Genomic DNA, 19,460 nt, shown 5'->3' with positions numbered 1-19,460 from the left:
TGTAATTAAATGATATCAAGTAGTACATTTATTCCAGATAGCATGTCAGCTTCTGACAGTGAGATGTATTAGAATAGAGTCTCTGAAGGTAAAGGATGGAAGGAAGGCCTGCTGCTCAAGAGACTGAATGTTTGTACAGCGCCTAGCACAATGAGGTCCTGGTCCTTAACTGGGGCTCCTAGGTGCTCCAGCAAAAGAAACGTGTTAGGCTTTAGGAGAATGGACTGCATAAACAGTTTTGAAATGGCGTTCCACGACATGGGCTAAATGACACCTAAGCAGCAGACTTCACCTTTTAAGCTCTGCAAGAGAGAAACTTGGTCCAGTAGGTCTTCTCCAACTCCAGTTTTAGGATTCATTCTCCATCTACCCACCTGCTCCATCCGTAGTTAAAGTAATGTTCACTCATCCTGCTGCAACATGGTGAGCCTCTAGGAGGAATGATCAATCCCACTTCAGTCACCACATATAAGAGGGCGGAAGAAAGAGCAGCTGGTCTCACCCTCCTCTACTCCAATAATAGACTCAGTGTCTGGCAGGTGCAGAGACTCAACACCAAGGCTGGGCTGAGAGTTCATGGACATGAGATTCTTACTATGCACTGTAGATTCTTCCAGCAAACTGCTGCCCATCAATGACTCTATTGTGCAAAAAAAAGGGCAAAACAAAATTCTCATGATGTAATGATACTGCAACATATGATACAATCCCTGCTCATCTCCAAGTCACATAGACTTATTCCCTAGACACCTACGTTATCCGTTCCTACGCTTTGGGCACCCAGCACTCCAATGGATAGTAGCTCCTATATTATGGTTTTGAGCTTTAGTATGGCGGGATCTCATGCAGGCTTGTCTTTCTCTTTAAATAATTCACACTGCATTAAAAAACAGCCTTCTTACAACAAGAACATATAACAAAGGGCACGAATTCCGTGTGAAAAAAAGATATCAGATTCACATCAGTTTTGAAAATAATAGACCTATCTGCCCCTTGACGACAATAAGGAAATACACCTTTGTCTTCTATTCTAGAAAAGGGGAAAGCGAGCAATCCATCCTCATCTCCAAGGATGCAGAACAGTCCTTTATTCCTTAGTGGCTTGTGGTCTTGTATTTTCACAACAACCATCTTCCTTTCTTTTTGACATCAACTATTTCTTTCCTGCACTTCTCCCTCACAGAGAGTGCCCTCCCTTCCTTACCTGGCTGTTCTCGCTCCCTGCTGCCAGCTGTTCCAATTCGGGAGTGGTGTTTCCTCATATGCACATTTCTGCTGCCACTCTGGGAAAATGTCTTCCCACAAATTTGGCACTGATGGGGCTTCACTCCTTGGAGTAGAAAGGGAAAAAATATCCCAAGAATTACCAAATCAGGAATAAAGACTTAATCAACCAAGAAGCCAATAATACTGTTTTGAAATGGCTGTTGACACCACTGGTGCTAAATCAGTGAAAAAAACTAATGAGAAATATTCCTGTTTCCGGGAGAGAAGTAAGCTTCCAGGACAGAAGAGTTTTAGGTATCAGTATTGCCAGCTGTTGGAAAACTTGAGTCTGAAGAGTAACATAAAGTCTTCAAGTCTGATGTATGAGAGGGAACAAGTTATTTGGAATCTTTTACTCAGTGACATGGAAATATTTCATGTCCCATACCTAGAATAAAATGACCAGAAGCAAGGAAGCTATCTCCTGCCATCACACAACAAATTGCAGCATCTGGTTTACATTACTGAGGAGAGACTGGATGATGACTTGTCACTGTGAAAAGATTTCAATTTTACAGAGCAGTCTATCATTTTCACAATACAACAAGTATGATGTCCACACGAGTGAGCTCAATAGCATGGAAGCCAAGGAGAAGCCAAGGAGACAGGAAAGAAAAAGCATGGAGAACTCGGGTAACCCCAAAAGTTACTACCCCAATAAAATCTCCCCTTCCCCAAGCAAGCCATATTCATTATGTGCTGATGACAGATCAATCAAAACAGAAGGTAGAAGCTTTGAAACACTTGTGAAATACATTTCCATCTAATACTTTGCTCAATTACAAGTATGTAGTACTAAAAAATGAAGGAAAACCCTACCTATGGCAGAAACCCACTCATGAGAGATTTCAGATTTTAATGGCTTTGATTAATATATAGAAGTACTAGATTCTCTCTTTCAAAAAAGAAAATGGTATCTATGAAACAGATATTCAATTTCATTACATTTTAGAAACAATATAAAGAATAAATTTTAAAAATGTAATTTGAATTTAGAAACAGGAGCAACAGAAAATATTAAAGTGTACAGGCTACAGGCACCACAAAGGAAGTCGTGAAATGCTATGATCAGAAGTCCTGTAGAAACCAGAGGATTTTCCTTAAGGAAAACAAACCAAAGTCCTACAACATAGATCTTTTCTGTGATAGGTCACCAAATGTCAGGTGAAGGCTCTTACCTGAGTGGACAACCAAATGTTTCCGAAGGCTGGAATATTCGGCAAAGGAGCGACCACATCCCTGTGCCTCACACAGAAAGGGTTTTTCCCCTACAAGGGAAAAGTAAGTTCTTAGATTTTGGGATCACAGCTTTTTGCCCAAGTCCCTCTGACGAGCTCTACCCCATTCTCTCTTACATTCTCCTTTTGTTGTTTTACATGCAACGAAGTTCAACAGAAATTACACATATGCTTCCTAAGGCTTTTAAAGCATTCTCTTCATCAGCTTTCAAGAGGAAACACTGACATTTTTTCTGAAATATTCTCAGATAATCATTCAGTGAAAGCGAAGCAAGGGTCTACTGTTTCTAACTAGATCTTCCAAGTGTATAAATACCAAAAGAGTAATATGAAAGTCCCTGGACTATGATGTATCTTCTATATGCAGTTCTTAAAAACCAACATTCTGCTTTGCACACTCCCACAATCCTGTTCCCTTTCTGCCTCTCAGTGCCAAAAATCCCATTAACTGTATTTCCCTTCATATCAGATTCTAGACTTTATTTCAGATCAGGATGAACTTGGCAAAATCCCGTGAGAGACGTGTCAGGCATTTATATTTATGTGTGGAGGAACAGTAATTCAAGGCACAATTTGTTCTCAGAGGCTGAAATTTGTTATTTTTATATATCTCCATGGCTATTTTTATATTTGTCCAAACAATGATAAATTGGGAGGTGACTACACTAATGCAGTGCAATATAATTAGTCTATCTAAACACCATCTTAATAAAACCTTAAATAAAATTAGGTAACTTTTGCCTGCAACATCCCACTAAAGAACTCAATATACCATGTTTAACACTATGATTTCATGTCTTTAACTAGGCTACTGTATCAGAGTAACAGCAAGTTCACAGGAGATGAAGCAAGCTATTTTAGCTCTTTTATTGCCTAACATATACATAGTTCTTTCAGAATAAACTTTTTAAAGTTGTTTCTGCTGTGATTTTGCCTTCAGAAGTCCTCTCCCTACAGTGCATTTTTCAGCTTCCTGTCTGCTATAGCATTCAACAGATCTGAGCAAAAGCGATCAACGCAGCATGTTCAGATTGGTGTGACAAAGCAGAAATATGTGGCAGATTCTCTAACACTGGTGGTACCTTCTGCCTTGTTATAAATATTTAAAACTTGGAAAGAAGGAAGAAAAACTACCATTGACAAAAATAACAGCACACAGCTCCATCTATAAGAAACCCTAGATCTATTTACACCTGCAGTTTTATAACACCTTTGGACTGATCAAACTCTTAATTGCACATTATCAATTTGCAGGTAAGTTATTATTTACTCCTCCAGAAGCTACTTCCTTGCTGGTTGCAGAACACTCATTCTGTCATGGAGGACTGTGCATGTGTCAGCTGGGCACATTAACTTTATCTCTGCCTTGGCTGGAAGCTTCAAGTGCAAAAGACAACTGTAAAAACAATGGCTGCTGTTACTACACATTCAAAATTTTATTATTGGTATAGATAATTTGTAACTATATTCCAACATCTGCCCCCAAACCGTGTGTTCTAGCTAGACTGCAACTTTGTTAAAATAGCAAGCTTTTTCCATGGGTATCTACAAAGTACATACCATATGGTAGTGTTAAGTAAGGCAGAAGGCATAAACAGCTGTTGGCAGCCCACGTGATCTGTGATTTCATTTTACTAGAGAGGCCTTGTGCTCTCGCAGTTGTCAAGGTTATTCTGAAATGTTAACCAACTGTAATGCAATGCTACCTTCCTAGGCCATCAGGGAATCTCTAACAATATTCCGAGAGGCTTGAACTGGGCCATTTCTTTAAGTGGTGTGATCACCCTGAGGCTTAAAAAAGCAATCAAACAAAGCCACCAGAATATTCACCATGAACTTTGCTAACTATTAAATTGCTGATCATTTCAGCAGTAACTTGTGTGCTTTTCTCAAACAAGTTTCTGGGATAAAAACACCTAAAGCACTTTATGCAGTTGTCAAGACTTTGGCTGGTACACCAACTTCTAAAAATACTGACAAGGCAGGATCAAATTCTCCAGAGCAGACAGCATAAACAAACCGTGTATAAAACACAGCACTATGAAATAAATGTTCTTGTTTTATTTAATATAAAAAGCTGAGCATGAGTTAGGAGTACATAAGCTCCAGCATATGGTAACATCCCGAATTAGCATTAGCACAAACAGAACAGCTTGCATGCCAAAATGCTGTCTTCTAATTATTGCCTTTTTCTACTAGACTTTGCTACTATATTTTTGCTACTCATTCCACTGTATTCCTCACTTCCCTAAATTTCCCAGAGGTAGTCACTCTACAAGCAGCACAGGTAACATAAGCTAGTCAGATTCAGCCAGATGTCAGTACAGCTACGACTGTGTCCACAGAACTCCACACTGGAGAAATATCCAAGCTATTGTGCCTTTCCAGAATTTAAAATAGCTTCTTTATAAAAAACAATTACAGCAGTTGTGTTCATTAACTATTCCCTTGGGAATAGTCTAGTTTCCCCCCAAAAAAACACACACCCCTCCCTCCATCAAACAACCTGATGGAGGAAGAGAATCTTCAGAGCATGGGTCTGAGCAGCGTACGGCACTGTCATATAGTATTGGAAGGGTGAAACCTATGTGAAATTATACAGGATAGTAAAGCGTGTAAGCAGTTGATTAATTTGACCTGTAGATCAATATGAATTGATAGAAAAGGGACATTAATGAAGGGCAGAGATAAACAATGTAATATTCTCAAAAGTTTGAGGATGGAGGAGGAAGTGGTTTATTTCTCAGTAAAGACCCCACCTCTGCAGACCACAAATAGGTGAGGTCTAAAACACACCGGTGTGAATTCGCAGGTGGTTCTTTAGATTTCCAGCTGTTGTGAACTGTTTCCCACAGCCCAGCTCTGTGCACACAAAGGGTTTTTCACCATTGTGAGTTCTCATGTGCACCTTCAGCCTCTGCAAGACGTAGAAACTTTTTCCACAGCCTTCTGCGGGGCAGGTGAAGGAGCGATCGTTCCTGGAAATCAACAAAATAGCTGTTTCATTACCAGCTACTGCAATGCATTTTTCACGAACACTTGACATCTTTTTTTGATTGAATGAAAAGCAGAAACATTTAAATAAAAATTAATTGTATCAGAAAACAGAGAGACTCAAATGAAGTGAGCGACCTAAGTCCTAAGGAACTAGAGTCTGGGTGGTCCACTGGAAGAACTTGTTCCAGTAATATCTTTTAATTGTATTACCTTGCCTATTCCCTACCCAGAATGATTTAGTAAAGCAGCACAACAGATTATATAGGAATGTTGTGGAATTTCAGTCACTGGAGGATCAAAAACGACTGTATGTGTACATATAACACAGGCAATTACTGCTGGCCCTGTCTCAGGGCAACATGATGGGTTCATGTCTATTGGAGTCCTTCCCAGTTTTTAAGCTTCTCATCTACAATTTACATTAGAAACTGCCAATTTCTTAGCTAAAAAAAAAAAGATTACAGCCATTTGTTAGAGCAAGCAACTTTGTTCAAGCATATATAAAAACATGATAGCATCCTACAAGTTCTAATGTTCACTATATCACAGAAGTGATACCTGTTAAAATACAAATATTCTAAACTGAACACTAACGAGGACCTGCAAAAATAATCTAAATCTGGTCAAAGTGTTTCAACATAAACGACCTCAAGCAAGCAACAGGCCTAGTATTTCTAAGAGTAACACTGGGTTTTCACAGCTTGTCGATGTCAAAAACTAATGGTATCCCAAATACAGAGCACAGTTTTTCAAAGTCATGATAACATATAGCTTTATTCTGCTCACCGGTGCGTTTTCAGATGATACTTGAAGTGAGCTGGCCACACAAATGTCCGATCACAGCCTTCAACTGTGCACTTCAGCTTCCTTTCCACCCGAGATAAATGAGGAATGGGGCTAGAGTCTTTTGGCTGCCCATCTCCTGAGCAAAGATGAACATTTTCACCTGGAAGAAAAAGCCCAGCAAAATCTAAGAAAGATACAGATTACTATAATGTGTCAAATTTAACACATAAAACCAGGATCATATCTGATACAAGACTGTAAAGCAAGTATATCCCTGGCTACTAATTGTTTACCATGTCCCGCATACTGCTGCCTAGCCCATTACAAGGATCAGACACAGATTTGCAGACTTCACCAGGCTCATACATGATTCCCAACAAGCTATCTGTATCAGTTCAGCTGCTACCAGATCAGGCTTATCACTGGAAGAATAGAAAGCCAATGCACCAAAAATTGTAAAAATGTTCTCTATATCAATATCAATGAACCAATTTTAAGTATGAGCTATTTTTAAAAACACCTTAGCTAAAAAAGAGGTATTGCATTTGTTTGCAATTATTTATTAAAATAACTAAATCACGAAGCATGTGACTAAATCCAATTATGTATTCTCCAGAAACCTGATGTCCAAACTCAGTGGAGCTAAGAAATCAGTACACAGTACTTTCAGCACATGAGTTACAGTACGCATTAAAAACAGACACTTGAAAGTGAAAATGAAAGTTGAAAGACAAGCAGCTGCAGTCAGAAAGGAGATACTCTTTGCATGTACCAGAGAACATGTGGACTACAATGGAACTGCTGCCTCTACTGAAGTTCATTCCTTGAGAAAAACTGAAGAGCTTGTTTATATTGCAGAAAAATTACAGGATTGTTCTGTATCATTCTGTCACTCTTGATTTGAAGACATGTCAGAATAGATTAAAAGCAAGAGAGTAAAAGAGAGAGGAAGAAACAAGCCAAAACCAGGGACCTTGTATGGAACATTCAACTTTTAAGACAGAAGCAGGGGATTTCCTACCATTATTGCTTGCTTTGGCATTCTTAGCGAGTTGTGCCCGAGTGGCAGCAATTAAACTGTCATGGGCCAATTCTTGCACTCGTAGGAACCAGGGGGTACTGCTGTCTGTGCTATCATGAGAGAGGAAGTCATTCCCAGAATCTTCTGCTTCATCTTGAACAAACACCAAGTGCTCTGCTGGAGACCCCAGCCCTAGAAAAAAGGCAACTTCATGAAACAGAAGGATAACGTAACAGAGGGAAATTTCTTTTGCTTTCCAGAGGCTAGTGTTCATGGCATAGATGCAATAGCTACACTGAAAAAGTCTTCACTGACCTCTACATTGTAGGAAGCTGTTGATGATTAAATGCTCCTGAAATAATCCCATAATGCCCAGAAAATTCTGTGATCTTTCCCCTTCATAAGCAGCAGGGACAGAGTTGTATCTCCTACATTCTGCTGTCCAGATGCAGCCGGATGACAAACAGAAGGAGAATTACCTGCTCTCGTTAGGTTGAGAAGAATAAATGAAGTGCTGTCACTGGGTTGGAGGTCTTGCAATAAACTGGAAGTCTCTGGAGCTGACAGAAGCTCAGATGGTTTCTGTACATTCTGTACCCTTGTTTCTTCTCCATCAGGGCCCACATTTACCTGGAGACTTCTCAAGACAGCAGATGAAGAAACATCTTTGGAAGAATTAGTGTGACTTGGAGAACTGAGATCTCTTTCATCATCTGATGAAGAAAGTGAAACCAGATTAAATAGAAGTATAAATACACTATGACTAAAAGATACTGATGAAGTCATTTTTCTAGGAAAAAAAAGCAGAACTTGAGAGAGATTGGAGGAGAAAGGAATTTTCTAACTAGTCAGACTTCACTGTTAAATAAGAAAAGTTTCAGTCACCCTTCCGAACTTGTTCCTCCATCCCTGGAATGCCTTATCAGCAAGAGGCAGTGCGCCACAGTGGCCCAGTGAGGACAGCTGTATGAAGGGCATGCTTGCAAAGATCTGCCGCATAGATTTTACCTGGCAACATGAGCCTGTTGCATTCTGAGGTCTCAGTAACAGGAAGTAGAGAAAGACAGGTGATGTCTTTTGGTTCCGATTCCACCAGCCCTTGCCCCAGTGGAATAGAAGTATTCTGAACAAACTGAACCAGCAGCTGAAAAAAAGATAGTGAAGATTAGGTCAAGAGCAACACCAATAATTTAAAAAGGTACTAAACCCAGCCCATTACCCTCTACTGTCTTGTAGGAGACACTGAATATAATCCTGTGAATGCACATCAAAGTAAATGGAAGCTTTTCCATTTACATTAATGACAAAGAAGGAATTGTTTGTATTTTTCATAAGTTCTTTAACATACAATAAACAGCTCTGGATCCTTGCATACTACTCTGAAGCTACTTAGGCTTTATTCTTTTTAAATTAATCTTTTACCAAGGTAAATTTTACAAATATATGCCATGTTTTAAGTCATATATTTGTAATTAAACTTTTACCACTTGATGCTTTACTACACTGTAATCTTCCAAGTAAATATTTCCCATGCTCAGCCTTTGGTACAGGTATTTTTTTAAAACATCATCTTTAGATACCTAACTGAAAGAAAGTTGACCTTTTTCAAATAAAAAAAGCAAGCAAAGGACTAGTTGCAAAGATGCCTAGCTAATGGCTATTCAAAATAGACAGGTAATGATCAGAAAAACAAGGTTGGGATGTCAAGGGGGAGATCACAGACAGTCTTATCCATCCAAATCAGCTACTCCTAAGACCATCAAAGATGGACAATTAAAGCCATTGTCCTTGGTGTGAAACCCACCCACTGTGGGCATTCAGCAGAAGAAACCCTCTCCAGAACACTATGCAAAATAAGGGGGACTATTGCATAAAAAGGTATAGGACTTATATTGGGATGTATTCCCTGGGGAGGACTTTGGGAGGGAGCAAGAGATGGGGGGGGGGGGGGCGGGGGGGATTGTTCAGGACTTATTCTGCATTGTTTAAGGGAAAGGCCGAAGGCAGGAAAAGGAAGGGATCAAGGTGAATCAGGGCAGAACAAACACAGGAAAATGGAGAGAGGAGGATGAAAGAGGCCCATTACATATAAGCAGGAAGTTGGTCAATTCGGTAATCTGGCGCAGTTCGTCCTGTCTTTTCATTAAACTCCATTCCTAACTATTTCCTGTGTGATCCCCCTCTCTAGAGTGTGTGTGTCATGTGCTAGAGAATTCCAAGCAGACTGGTTGGCAAGCAGAATGAGAGGCGTGGGCACATATCCTGGAGAAACCCATGAAGGTTATCTCTAGGCAGCAACCCTTGGAAACAGAACCAGTCACTTCGCACTGCCTGTGTTTATGTGGGTAAAGCTATGAGCATCCTACTTGTGTTAGTCTGTTTGGCGCCAGTCACATCTGTACAGTGCGTGTGTGTGTGTGCACCTATTTGAAAATTGTGTTAAACCTCACTAGTGGCTGGATCTAAGATCAGAAATAGGGAGCAGGCCCTCATCTTGATGGGCCCAGGAGGTGAGAAATGCCCGGGTCATTCAGTCCAGCAGATTCACCTATCCTTAACGTCAGTCAGCTCTGGCAATGCAAAAATTACTTCTGGCTAATGTAAAAATCTTGAGTTATAAAAAAGGAACCTGACATTTGAAAAGGAACTGAGAGTCAGACAAATGCCTTTCCTGACCCCTGAAAGTCTTCCCATATTTAACAAAGTTCAGAGCAGCAAAGCACGTGCCTTGTTCATTCATTCTGTCCCCTTGCCAACATCCCAAGCTTTTGTCAGATTACTGGATATAATGCTGAACTCCTCTTTACCTCCAAGGCACAGACACAGAAATGAGGCTCTCTTTTTTTTTTCCATTACCAATGCCACAGCAGTCCATACTAAATTATCCTGATTTAACCAGGGAAGCACTGCTGGGGGTTAGGGGATAATAGCCCAAATTTTGCAACGGACTGAATTGATTTTTCTGTGAACTCCACAAGTTTTTTAAACAAATACGGTCGCAAATCCCTCCCCTGTATGGAGTTAACTTCCGGAGACCAGGAAGACTGAAAGGGGTCAGTTGCAACAGACCCAGACACATGCTCCACATTTCAGAGAAAATGCCCCTCAAAAACCATATATATGATCTAATTATTTGGCTACAAATTCTGTCAATTAGACTTACTCCTATACTCACGTTCTCAAAATATTTTGAAAAACACAGATGAAAGAAATATGGAAAATAACAATATGCCAAAATGTTAGCCCTTAAGTCACTATTCCTTATCTCTAGGAAACCCTTTGACATAAAGAACCTGTATTCTGCTGCTGTTTAGCAAACAACCATATGCAACAGACTTCCTTTATCTTTGGCATTTAGAAGGAAACTGTACAAGATAGTTATTCAAAAGCTACTACCCTCAATATGACACATTTTAGCATGCATTCACGCAGAGTCGAGACGGAGTTGTCTGTGCCTTGAGATGGTTCATCAATGTCAAAAGAAACAGAGTAAAAAAAGCGTGATAAGCCCATGGTATATTTGTGATTAAAACCCAAAAGTCACCAATAATTTGATTCTTGGTATATTGATCCTAGTATGTAATTTTCAGAATTACTGGCATGTAATTCCAAAATATTTCTGTAGCAGATACCAGCCTTTTGAGCCTCTCCTACATCAGGATGAAGATCATTCTATCAAAGAAACTGCAAAGAAAACTTAATACGTTGAGTTCTGATTTCTCTATGCTTATTTCCTCTTGTGAAAACACTGGAAATACAGATGCTTCCTCAGACAATTTTACCTCAGAGTTACCAATGTCAGAGCCCTGAAGCCTTAATTGCCCCAAGCGGTCTTGCCTGGTACCCACACCCTCCACCCAGGGCCTCCACTTAAGCTCAGCCTGTGCTCTCTAGTCCCTTTCTGAGCTGTAGGTTTACCCTCAAGCCCTGTCTCCTGGATGGACCTCAGACTTTTACTGCATCAGTGTCTCCAGCCCCATCTCCTGCTACTCCTGATGGGACTCTCTGGATGGACCCTGGACCTGGTTCATTGCTTTGCCTTGTCCAGGGCTGTGGATGGACCCTGTTTCCAGCACCCATCTCTGCCTGCTGTGCTCAGGTGCTGCAGGACCATGCCAGGTCAGTGAGGGCACCACCTGCGCTGGGATCACCCTTGGCTCCCAGCTCACCCTCCCTTAGGAGCAGCCTGTCATCACTGACAATTACGAAGGTAAAAATTAAGTCTTGAAGTCATTCAGATGGCATTATGCCACAAGCCAGACCGGAGTTCAGTTTGAAAGGTTAGCATTTTTTCCTCTTAGGTACATTATAAGATTATCCAGAGGCCCTAGTCAGAAGCGGGAACTATTTTTACATTGTCAAAAAAATTCATAGGCAATATGAGACAGTCCCTCCCCCAAGGCCATGTGTTCTAATTTAAGATTTAAAAACATGGGGAAAAGGAATAAAAAGAGAAGGGAGTTAGGAATAACAGAGCAAAGCAAGCAGAAGAAAGAAGTTGGACAAAAAATTGTGAGCAGCAAGAGGCTTCTAAATTACTGTATTGTCTTTCATTTAAAAGCTGTTCACCACCCCTACTGCATCCTACTCCACCAGGAAACACTTGTTTTATGGACTTGTTCTATTTTTATACAGAAAGTCTTAGATAAAACTTTCCTCCTACACTAGCAAAACTTTGCTTCAAATCCTTCACTTCCACAGAACAATGTTAAGCCACTAGGGAAAAGCAAAATGCAGCAGCCACAAACAGATGCTCAAAAGAAGAGAGATCCCTTTAATTTTCTTTGTGAAGTAATAACAAGCTGGTAAAGAGAATTAAAAGGGGGCAAAAGAAGTAGAAGTAAACAAAAGGACATGAATCATGGTCATTGTTAAAATTTGGAATAAAAAACCCCCAACCCTTCTCAGAAACTAAAGCAAATGAATCACCAAATATATATTCCTCCCAACTCTACATTAAATACTTCAGAAAATAAAAATGTTCATGTGACAGTTATATCTTGACAGCCAAGTACTTTCAGAAACCTTCCTTCCTGTTCAAAATCATTGAACACCTTTGTGACAACTACAGCAACTGGCATATGGGGGAAAAAACTAATTACAAACACTGTGTGCTACTTTCTTAATTTTCTTTTAATTTGGTTTTGCAGCTGAAAGCAAATAGGAAATTGTAAGGGTACCTGGTAATTGGCTATTCAGCAAAAAAGACAGACTAGGAACAGGAGAGGTGATAAATTAAATGTGCAGATACACAAACTCTAACAAACTGCAGATAAGAGAGTAACAAAGACCAGAACCCCTGGGATGCTGATGGATGGGCCATTACAGGAACGACTCGAGTGTGACCTTGAAGAAATTTAACCAGAAACTTTGTAAGAGATAGGAACAATATTATCATGGGTTACCAGAACACTAGTAAACTTCTTACAGCATATGGGGGAAGTTCTGGGACCAGGTAAAATTTATTATGATGTCTTAAGAGGAAGCTGTGGGAATGTGAAAAACTTGTGGATGTTTATGGGAAGGATCAAACGTGGGGAAAGGGAGGGATCAAGGTGGATAGAGAGGAACAACCATGGGGAACAGGAAGGGGGTGGGGGATAATGTGGGTTGACCCACAGGCTGCAGGTCAGCGTTCCACTGTGCCTCATCACAGCAGTCTAACCTGTCGTCTTCTCAAATGCTATTTGCTCCTAAATAGTTTCCAAGTATGTTCTAGTTAACTTCAAGTTGGACTAGCCTGTGAATAGAAGGCAACAATCTGGAAACTTAATATCCTGGCCAGAGGCTGGATTAAAAAGCCCAGGGCCTGGAGATGGATACTGGAAGGACTCAAGATTTGGCAGAGACTGGGCAGATCCATGACTGTGAGTATGCACATCAGCTGAAAGACAACACGTGTGTGATACGCTAGCATATTTCAAATCTGATTACCTAATGAGTAGGAACAGAAGCAGGCCATTTGTGTTGGTGGGTGCCTGTAAAGGTACTGTGCTGCTGCATGTTAGTGTTTATAGCCATACACGTCTGTACTGCCTATGAGTGCATGGGCCCATATTGGCAGTTCAGGCTCAGCCTCCTGTCTGCCTGCACCTGGGAACAGTCCAGAGGTCTCTTGTCTGAAGGACCAGGAGGGGAGAAATCTCCTGGATGCTACAGTTCATCAGATCTTGTAACCACAAAATATCTGGCATCACAAACAGGATCCAGATGGGCTGTAAGTAATTCCTCAGATGGTGACTTTTAGAATCTCTGTGCAAGGAGGGGGACTGATCCTTCAGCAAATATGGCCAAAGTGCTAGAATTTGTAACCAAGCAGACAGAACATCTTGGCGCACCTGAATAGGAGTAGTTAGGGAAACTGAATGTACAGACTATTAACACAAAACGAATAAGAGGTGTAAAGTGGCTTTACTCTATAGCCAAGATATCAGTTGGAATTTGAAACATTTTTTTTTTATTGATTAATTGCAAAAGGACATCCTCAACTTAAGAGATTCAAACATTATGGGTCAGATGAGAGTCACACCAAGAGAATCTCTGGATACTTATGCCTGGGAGGGACAAAATGAGCAAAGTTCAGCTGCATCTTGCTATGAAGAATTTTATTTTTGGCTCTGCCATGCCACCTTCCTGAATATACCCTTCTTTTACTCCTTCTGCTGAAACACCACATAACTCTGAAAATCCTGTAAGTAATGTAGACAGTGTATGCACCAAAAATGTAAAATATTTCTTCTTGGCTCTTGTCACTAATCAAATAATTGTCATCCCTGCTGGTCAACAAGAGATGGTTGGACAGGATGATCCCAGGGTCTATCAGCAGAAGCAGTGCAGAATGTTTGTGCTACCAAGAAGCTTGGATAATGTCCCTGACCAGGGCAGGGGGAAGGGAGAAGAAAACCAACCAACCCCACCAAAACAAAATCTTCTTAAAGAAAAGGGAACCTCTCCTAAAGATCCTAAAAAACCAACACAAAACACTACGGAAACAAATTAAAATATGGCCACCTGGGATGGACTGGGTTGGTTTGTGTCCCATAACAGACCTGCTTCATCAGATGATTCAAAAGCCAAGAAGTGTCAGGCAGTTGCTTTGTTTGAGGTGGGGGTGGCTGGGACAGACACAGCGTGGTGGGGAAGGTTGCTCCAGTACTAATGTTCAGATCTATACTCCCACTGGTCAGCTGGAAAGCCAGACCATAGGGACCATGTTTTTAATCGATACTGTTTCTGTTCTAAATTTAACCAGTGAACCACCACAATATGAAGAACATTTGGCAGAAGGGAAAGGAGGGGCTGGAGCTGAAGGATGCAGAGGTCTGGAGGCTCATTAGCTAGAAGCTAGGGTTGCCCTCCTCCCATACAACTTCTGAGGAATTAATTAATTCACAAGAGTCTCGCCTTGTGAGGTTCTCATGAGGAGAGAAAGGAGAGGCTAAAAATACCTCCCTCCACCCTTTTTCAATAGCCAATTCAATTTATAGACCAGAGCTGTAGTTCACTTGATTGTGCTAGAGCTACCCCGACAGCAGAAAGCACCCTGCAGTGGAGCAGTGTGGTGGAGGTGGCTGGAAATATTTGCAGTTGTAACACATCACCCTGAAGGCTTAAAGCATGCAAAATGCAGATCTTATCAGTTCCCTGAGGAATGCTGGTAATACAGCTTTGGGGGCAGGGAGTCCAGAAGGAAAAAAAGCAGATCCATCTGCCTGTACAAACTGCCTCCAAGCAACTTTGTAACTTGCTACAGAAGGTCCACCTCTGCTCAAGCATTAAACATTTATTGGCACCTTGGTGGCTTTTTAGTTATAAAACCAGTAGCAAAGAAGTTTATGCAATCCATCCGTAGTGCTTTGATTAATGTTATCTAGATGTTACACAAATACAGTTATCTCTTAATACCTTTCTCCCATGGTAGGGGATATTTATCAAACATATATAAAATTATATATGTTCCTTTTCTGGGTTAAGTATAGGTGGCCAGTCCACCTGGGTGAAGGCCAGTAATTAATTACTTTGGCAGGATAGATGATGCACCATGACTCTGAGCTCCATATGGTCCCTACATACCATCACAACCCTATTGTGTCATGCTTGCCCTTTTGCCTAAGATTTTGTCACTGAAAGAACATCCGTGGCTATAGAAATTATGGTGCCATGGCTCACTGAAGGATATAAAATCATTACTAACCTCCAAAGGTACTTGAACTGCTGTTTGGGAAAGGTATAAAAAGAGTATCTACCAGTTTCACACCAAAGGAGTAGAAAATAGTACTAACTTGACACTCAACTTTCACAATCAGAACCAGAAAGAGGGTATGTAGAGATTTGGTAATCCACAGTGCAAATTAATCCCAATTTGTAGTATAAAATAGCCTTGATCACAACTGAGGAGCATGGTTTAGAAGACAGCATCTACAGAAAGGATGCCCTTTGCAACCACCACAGCTTTCATGTATCAGGCCTGTTCCTACTGAGAATGACTTACTCTATTCTGGGCTTGCTGGGAAGGAAATGCAACTCTGCTATGGGGAAGTAGCACTATTATGTAAACATGACTAATTAACAAATCCCTTACTGAAGTGAGAAAAGACAAGGCCTTCTTACAGCTCCCATTTGAGGAACAAGGGAACAAGCATTCCAACTATCCTGGCCCTCAGCTGCCAGAAATAACCTGTGGGGATCCACCCACTCACAGACTGAAGTAACAAAGTCCCCCCCCTTATCATTCAGAACTGGGGGAAAATTTGATAGGAGTTATGAGATATCAACCACAAGGCAGGAGAAAGGAACCCCTTGCAGCCCATACTGAGGCTACTCACGGATACTATGAATTTGCAACTACTTTTCCTGAAGGGCATGATTGGAAGGGCTTTGGCTACTCTGTTAAGAAATACCTCACCACATCAGCTGGGCTGTGATGAATTACCAGGCATGTGAGCATCATTCTCTTCAGAGTACCACTTTAAGATACCTGCTGTACTGCATATGGACTGAAAAGCAATAGAAACAGAAGACTCAACAAAAACAATTCTATTTACACCTGCGAACTTCCCCAAAAGGTACTTCATAGCAGTAATAAGTCCTCTGCTCTAGGAACCTTCTGAAGAAGTAAAGCTGAGAATCAAAAAAGCAAGGACACAAGGCAATACAGTCCTCTGTACTTTTAAGTGGGAGAATGTACAAATAGCTGGCTAATGGCTATCCAGCATAAAAGACAAAGGCAAGAAAGAGAAGAGGTAATAAACTGAACACACCTATGCAGTTGGGTTGAATGTAACAAACTGCAGGCGGTTGTATCTAGCAAATCACAGGTTAGAGTAACAAAGACCAGAACTCCTCAGGCACTAATGGATGGGCCACTGCTGAAGTGAAATCTTGAGGATGTTCAACCAGAACTCCTGACTGGTAAGAAAACAAAATTGTCTGGGATTACAGGGAAGACCAAACTTCTTATTGGATGCAACAAAGATGCAAAAGGATATGCTTACCATGCAATGTTTAGGGGGAAGATCAAAGGAGGAACCAAGGTGGGTAAGTGGAGGAAGAACCATGGGTGGGGGGAGAGAAGAGACTCCAATCATATGCTAGTCAGTACACTGCTGTGTCTGGTCACTGCAGTCCCTTCTATCTACTCACGAAACATATTCCTAAGTATTCTCCCCACAAGCAAGTACACTGCTAGTGAACTTCTAGTCTATTAACACATGAGGAGGAGGCAACCAGTCTGGAGAAACCAAAGACTCCATCCAGAAACTGGTTAAAAAACCCTGAGTCAGGGCACAGACACCAGAAAGACTTTAGGTCTGGCAGAGACCAGAGACATCTGTGAACGTGAGCATGCATGAGAGTTGAAGGAGGGTAAGATATATTCCACTAACAGACTTGTGTGTTGTTCCTGCTGTGTGTGTTTACCTCTTACAGGTACTTTACCCATGTCTGTGTTAATCTGTTTGTGGCCAGCTGCGCCCACATTGCGCGCACACATGCACATCACCGCAATTCATGCTCAGCTGTGCTACCAGCTGAGCCTGGGAACAGTCCAGCAGCCTCAAACAGAGCAACTGGGATCCCCCAGGCACTGCTGCCTACCACTTCTGCCAACTGCTCAATGGAAACACGAGTCCTTTAAAAAATAGAACTGGCTGATGCTAATAGAATAATCCAGACTCCCCAAAACCAAGTACAGTCAATTTGGTTTGAGGGAAACAAGTAGTCAATACAGTAATTTATTTTATTCTTGTAACAGAAAGAACATTATAATAGTGAAAAAAAATAACGTAACCTGAGAACAGGCAAGAATATTGGCTGACACTTGAAAGGAGGGGAAGAAACCTGCAATATTCTTTAATCTTTTACCATTCAAATCAAAATATTGAAGCATTAGAAGATGCCACTGAAAACACTTTAAGGAATTAATATGTAAGCAGCAAACTGAGTAAACTCATTGAACTTTTTCTAAGTGTTGCCCATTACCATTCCTGGTAACCAGATCCAGTTCATAATTGCTCACCTCAGGTTTGGATTCTAACTCATCCGATAACATTGATTCAAGTGTCCGATTCCTGCAGCTGTCCTCAGCAAGGCACAGATTTATTTTTTTTTTTTAGTTCAGAGAGAACAACACTCCCTGCTTATTCTCATATTTTCCTAAGGGTAAAACAGTGTGGTGGTCCTTCCACAAGAAGCTGTGTTGCACAAATATTCAATTTAACCTAAAACAACAAAAAAGGAAATATAAAGAGACAGGAACCAAACAATCATAACAAAGCAAAAAGAAGCATGCAATGTTGCACATGACTGTAAAATATACTTTACCAGGAAAACTCATTTACCCAGGTTCCTACATTTCTGTTCTGAGTCAGCAAAATAGCATCCTAACACTGCAAAATTAATTCTCAAAGGCTATTTACTGCATTTTATTTGCGATAGCTCATTTTCAATGGAAAATTAAATTCTTTATCCTGGAATCTTATGGGATCAACTGAAAATCACACAGGACATGCAAGAGTCAAGGAGACTGAATTTCCAGCCTGCAAAACAGTGAAATTACCCAAACTATTGATGAAAGGCAGCCACATACAAACAACTTGTCACCAAGAAATCTCCGTGTTTCCTGTCTATTAAGATGTTATATTTCTGATTATGAGAAATACCTCGATGAACACAAGTAGGTTAGAAGTTATTTCACAAATACCCATGCAATGTTAATTCTTTGGGCTACAAGGGAAAATAAGAGCAAGTTTGCAACTATTTTTGCCTACTGGGAAAACACTAGCGCCAGGAGAAGAAAGTGAACTACAAACAGTTCTTCCCCCCCTTCCATGACAATTACAAATCTATTGACTATAGTAAAAAATAACGAGAACACTGGATCAGCTAAAAAGAGAACCGCGAAGCCTTCTCCTAGCGCTCCTGGCAGCAAGCGGCGCGGCACGGGACGCTCGGTGCAGGAGCCTCGCCTCCTGCTGTGAGGGGACCACACACCCAACACGGCGAAAGCGGAGTCACTCGGACCAGCGCGGGAAGCCGGGACCAGCCCCACCTATTCACCCCCTGCCCGCCTTGAGCCCGCACCGGGGCGGCCGGCGGACCCCGAGCGACCCACGGGGCCGAGGGCCGGGGCTGGCAGGCCCGCGCCTCGCCCGAGAGGGCGCGCGGGGCGGCTGACGGACACCGGCCGGAGCCTTAAGGGGTGGGGTGGGGGGAGAATACGGACGGACGGGCAGACGGACAGACAGACCCCGGTGCCACGGGGCAGGACGGAGCGCCGCGCCCTTCCCCCCCGCGGGGCAGGTGCGCCACCCCTCCCCCACCGCGGCGGCCGGTCGGTCCGCCCGCCGCCGTGAGGGGCGGCCCCCGGCCGTAGGGCGGGGAAGGGAGGGCCAGTCCTCCCCTCCGCGCTCCCCGGCCCGCTGGGCTCCCGCGTTCCGCAGAAAGCAGCGAGGCCAGGGGGAGCGCCCCGGCCCCCGCCTCCCCCCGCCCGCCTTACCGGCATCTCAGCCGCCCGGATGTGACGGAGACACGGGCCGGAAATGCCAAAGCCTCGCGGGGGTGTGTATGGGGTGCTCCTTCTCCAGCTCTATGGTGAGCGCGCTACGGAGCGCCGCTTCCGCCCGCCGCCTCCGCTTCCGCCCGCCGCCGGTGCC

The 19,460-nt window shown here is 42.1% G+C and overlaps 1 protein-coding gene across 1 annotated transcript; it reads right to left on the bottom strand.

The window, feature by feature from the left end:
- Positions 1-5: 5 nt before the first annotated feature.
- On the bottom strand, positions 6-19,438 carry ZNF410 (zinc finger protein 410). Its single transcript, XM_075103468.1, has 10 exons — positions 19,304-19,438; positions 17,825-18,026; positions 8,317-8,452; positions 7,788-8,021; positions 7,309-7,500; positions 6,288-6,447; positions 5,301-5,482; positions 2,445-2,534; positions 1,205-1,330; positions 6-640 (listed from the first exon to the last, which is right to left on the bottom strand). The coding sequence occupies exons 2-10, from the start codon at positions 17,855-17,857 to the stop codon at positions 456-458; spliced, it is 1,338 nt and encodes a 445-aa protein (XP_074959569.1). The 5' UTR covers positions 17,858-18,026; positions 19,304-19,438; the 3' UTR covers positions 6-455.
- Positions 19,439-19,460: the final 22 nt, after the last annotated feature.

This window comes from Phalacrocorax aristotelis, chromosome 9 (assembly GCF_949628215.1).
Source record: "Phalacrocorax aristotelis chromosome 9, bGulAri2.1, whole genome shotgun sequence".
NCBI lineage: Eukaryota > Metazoa > Chordata > Aves > Suliformes > Phalacrocoracidae > Phalacrocorax > Phalacrocorax aristotelis.
This window is presented reverse-complemented; position numbering and strand designations above follow the sequence as displayed.

Bases quoted from the DNA above. Each gene is read 5' to 3' on its own strand.
- ZNF410 (XM_075103468.1), bottom strand. From the start codon at position 17,857: ATGTTATCGGATGAGTTAGAATCCAAACCTGAG. The intron at 6,448-7,308 runs GTAGGAAATCCC...TTTTTCTTCCAG, and splicing joins TGCCAAAGCAAGCAATAATG to GTGAAAATGTTCATCTTTGC. The intron at 2,535-5,300 runs GTGTGTTTTAGA...TTTCCCTTGTAG, and splicing joins CCACCTGCGAATTCACACCG to GGGAAAAACCCTTTCTGTGT.